This window comes from Thecamonas trahens (assembly GCF_000142905.1).
Source record: "Thecamonas trahens ATCC 50062 unplaced genomic scaffold supercont1.30, whole genome shotgun sequence".
Classification (NCBI taxonomy): domain Eukaryota; order Apusomonadida; family Apusomonadidae; genus Thecamonas; species Thecamonas trahens.
In genome coordinates, this window is record NW_013657650.1 from 221,099 (window position 1) to 224,957 (window position 3,859).

At 67.0% G+C, this 3,859-nt stretch overlaps 3 protein-coding genes across 3 annotated transcripts in view; 1 reads left to right on the plus strand and 2 right to left on the minus strand.

The window, feature by feature from the left end:
- Positions 1–1,110, plus strand: part of AMSG_12007 (uncharacterized protein) — a 3,301-nt gene extending 2,191 nt beyond the window's left edge. The window contains exon 2 of the mRNA XM_013901375.1: positions 196–1,110. Coding sequence (XP_013756829.1) covers positions 196–530 — 335 coding nt within the window. The 3' untranslated portion in view covers positions 531–1,110. The remainder of the gene's footprint in view (positions 1–195) is intronic.
- Positions 1,111–1,709: 599 nt separating this feature from the next.
- Positions 1,710–2,360, minus strand: AMSG_06694 (uncharacterized protein; the record flags this gene model as incomplete). Its single annotated transcript, XM_013901297.1, has 3 exons — positions 1,710–1,764; positions 1,808–2,186; positions 2,285–2,360. The coding sequence occupies 3 exons, from the start codon at positions 2,358–2,360 to the stop codon at positions 1,710–1,712; spliced, it is 510 nt and encodes a 169-aa protein (XP_013756751.1).
- A 296-nt stretch (positions 2,361–2,656) lies between these two features.
- Positions 2,657–3,759, minus strand: AMSG_06695 (geranylgeranyl transferase type-2 subunit beta; the record flags this gene model as incomplete). The annotated part of the gene is made up of 2 exons (XM_013901298.1): positions 2,657–3,610; positions 3,745–3,759. 2 exons carry the CDS (start codon positions 3,757–3,759, stop codon positions 2,681–2,683), a joined length of 945 nt encoding a protein of 314 aa, XP_013756752.1. The 3' UTR covers positions 2,657–2,680.
- Positions 3,760–3,859: the final 100 nt, after the last annotated feature.

The following is a 3,859-nucleotide window of genomic DNA, read 5'->3' on the forward strand; positions in this document are numbered from 1 at the left end:
GGAAGCCGGGGCGCCCATGGAAGTAGAAGCCCAATCTCGTATCGGCGACTCGCCCGCGTGGCGCAGGGGGGGGGGGGGTACGTGGAGGGGCGGCGGTGACTCATGGTGACAGACATGACGGACATGGAATGACTGCGACTGGGTACGACTGGGGCTGGAACGATGCCGGCGCAATCGATGTGTGATGTGGGACAGAGTACACGGCGCCGCGCCGACCGCCGTCGTCGTGGGACGCAGATCGCCTGGCGGAGCACATGGCGCATCTGGTGACGTTCCCTACGGTCTCGCGCAAGGTCGGCGAGGTGCCGGAAAAGAGTTCGCTCGACGCTATGCACGCTTATCTGCGGACAACCTTTCCGCGCGTCCACGAAGCGCTCGAGCGGTGGGAGATCGGGGACTCGGGCTCGGTCGTCTTTGTGTGGCGCGGCTCGGATGCCAAGCTCGCGCCGTACGTGCTCGCTGCGCATCTCGACGTCGTGCCTGCGGACGAGCCGGAGGAGTGGTCGCAGCCGCCGTTTTCGGCGCTGTGACCCAGGACGGGTTTGTCTACGGCCGCGGAACCATGGACAACAAGGTGAACGTGATTGGGCAGCTCGAGGCCGTCGAGGCGCTGCTTGCCGAGGGCTTTGTGCCGCAGCGGACGATGTACCTCGCCTACGGCGCGGACGAGGAGGTGTCGGGCACACGCGGAGCGGCGACCATCGCCAAGGAGCTGCGTCGCGAGCTGGATGATGCCGGCCACGCCTCGATGCTTTACGTCTCGGACGAGGGTCTTGCTGTTGCGCACGGGCTCATTCCGGGCGTTCCGGTCGCCGCACTCATTGGCATCGCTGAAAAGGGCTTTGTCAACGTCCACATGCAGATTGATCTCGAGGGCGGGCATGCGTCGATGCCGCGGCCTGGATCCAACGCCATCGGCGTCCTTTCGAAGGCCATCGTCGCCCTCGACTCGTCGCCGTTCCCCGGCAAGCTCACCTCGGTCTCGCGCGCCATGTTCGACACCCTCTGCCCTGAAATGCCGTTCGGCCTCCGCCTCCTCGCGTGCAACCTCGCGTTTACCGACTGGATCCTCGAGGCCATCCTCTTGCGCAACTCGCCGGCGACGGCGGCGCAGCTGCGGACGACCACCTCGGTCAACATAGTCGACGGCGGTGTCAAGGCCAACGTGGTGGCGCCATCGGCGCACGCCGTCGTCAACCACCGCATCGCGCTCGCCGACTCGGTCGCCTCGGTCCTCGCCCACGACGCCGAACTCATCAACGACGACCGCGTCCGCATCTGGGCCGAGGATCCCTCGACCGAGCCGTCGCCGGTCTCCGACCCCGAGTCTGACGCGTACAGCCTCCTCGCCCGCGCTGCCCGCTCCGTCTTTCCGGACGCCGCCGTCGCGCCGGGCCTGCTCATGGCATCGACCGACACCAAGTGGTACCACGGCCTCTCGCCCAACATCTTCCGCTTCATGCCGCTCCGCGTCACCGCCCTCGACCTGCCGCGCATCCACGGCGTCAACGAGCGCATCTCCATCGACGGCCTCCGCGAGGCTGTCTCTTACTACGACGAGCTCATCCGCGTCACCGACGCCTACACCGGCGACGCGCCCTAGGACGGGCCCACAACCTCGAATACAGAAAGTACCTTGAGCGCCTGCGAGAGCATGTTCCGCATGTCACCCACATCGAGCACCCCGTCGCGGTTGGCGTCAGACACCTTCATCGCAATACGCAGGTCGTCGTCGGTGATCGGGCCGAGCTCGGCGCCGTAGACCTCGCCCAGGATCACCCGCAGCCGCCCCGGCGTGATGGCTGACGCCACTTCGTTGCCTAGCAGCAGGTCAAAAGCTTCAGCCACAGGATCAAACCCATTCGTGTCAATCAGCGCCTGCGCCTCAGGCGAGACCAGCAGCGCCTTGACAGCCTTGGCCTCCATCACCAGCGGCGCCAGATCGGCGACTGTTGCGTCCGGGTAAAACAGCTTGAGCTTGTTCAGCAGCGGTCCGCCCGGAAAGAGCCCGTTCTCCATCAGATCTGCCTCGACGGCCTTGTCGCTCACATACTCGTGCCCGTACACGTTGGCGTAGTTCTCGGCCCTGCTCGCGCCCACGCCCCAGAACGCCAGCGCCGCGTCGATGTCTGCCTCACGCATCTGCCATCCGCTGCTAGAGCCAGCACCGCCATCGCCAGTAGGGCCTTCATCGCCATCACCGGCTCGGACCGCTCGTCGCCGGCCGGCCGATGCCCCCCGCTCGCCGCGCCTGCTTGCGCTCCCGCTTCTCAGCGGAGATGACTGCGGCCGGCGCCAGCGCCGCCCACCAGCTGGCGATCCGCTCGCGGCTCGGCCTGCTCCGCCAGCGAGGCCGCCATTCCCGCTGCTTCCCATTCCACTGTTCCCAGCGGCGCCTCCGCTGGCTCCGGGCCCCCCGCAGAGCGCGGCAAAGCTCCGTCCCGCACCGCCAGCCTGTCGGTTGCTGCGGCTCGGCCAACCGCGCGGGGTGCGTGGCGACCGTGTCCGTGGGGTGCGTGGCGACCTGAAGCTTCGAGGCGTACGGGGCGTATGTGGTGTGGTCGGGGGCATGGGTGGGGGTGGGGATGACGGGGTGGGCATGGTGAGGGCGGCGTCAGGTGGGTGGAAGAGGGGGGGTAGACGGCGACGTTCGGCGGTGGTTGCTGGCTGCGCAGCGGTTTTACTCGATGTTGATGGCGAGAGGCGGCGGGACGGAGAAGAGGCGAGGGAGGCCGAGGCGGAGAACGACCGCCTCGGGCAGGGCGTAGACCGGGTCGATGAGGGTGAGGCCGCCGCAGCCGAGGAGGGCGAGGCCTGCGATACCGAAAAAGGTGTGGAAGACGTCGACCCAGTCGCCGGGACGGTCGGCAATGCCACCGGTCTCCCAGTCCTGGCAGGAGAGGATGTAGTCGCGGAGCTTGCCAGCATCCATCCAGTGGGTACGGTCGAGGATCGAGGTGGCGGAGAGGATCCACCACGAGTAGCAGACGTCGGGCAGCTTTTCGGGGCGGCCATTAAGGCCGCCGATGGGCACCTGGCGCTCGGCGAGCCACCAACCCAGCAAGTCCTGATCGACGTGCGCCATGCCGCCGCCGATGGCGAGGGCGGCGACGCAGCAAAAGACTTGGCCGGCGTGCGACTCGGCGCCCGGGACGGCGCCAAAGCCGCCGTCAAAGTTCCTGCACGAGGCCACAAACGCAACAGCAGCGTCGACGTCGATGGCGTCCAGTCGCCCCAGGAGGGCGAGTGTGCAGAGCGCGCAGTACGAGAACCGGGTGTCCACCTCACCCCACTTGTCGCCCACAAACGAGCCGTCGGCCTGCTGCAGACTGGCCACGTACGCGGCGACGGCGTCGGCGTCGATGCGGTCCAGCTCGTCGTAAATGGCTGCAATCTGTACCGCCGACAGCGTGTACAACAGATGCACGTCGTGGCCGACGTTGCCCGCGTACCCGCCGATTTGAGCATCATAGCACTTGTCCACAAACTCCAGCAGTGGCGCCGACGGCAGCTGGTCCAGCGCATCGAGGCCGGCCAGGCCAGCCACGGCCCAGTACACGCCCGACATGCGGAGGTGTTCGGTGACCCAGTACTCGAACTCGTTGCGGTTCTGTGCCCCCCCCCCCCCCCCCAACCCACACACACACACCACACACACACGCGTGCGATCACCCACCCCACGATCACCCGCCCCGCCCCACGATCACACCCGCCCCACAATCACCCGCCCCATATCGAGGCGACGACGTAGCAGCCCATGACCCACCACCAGCCCACCAGGCACATACCCACGTACACACACACACACACATACACACACACACACACATACACACACACACACACACACACGCCGTAA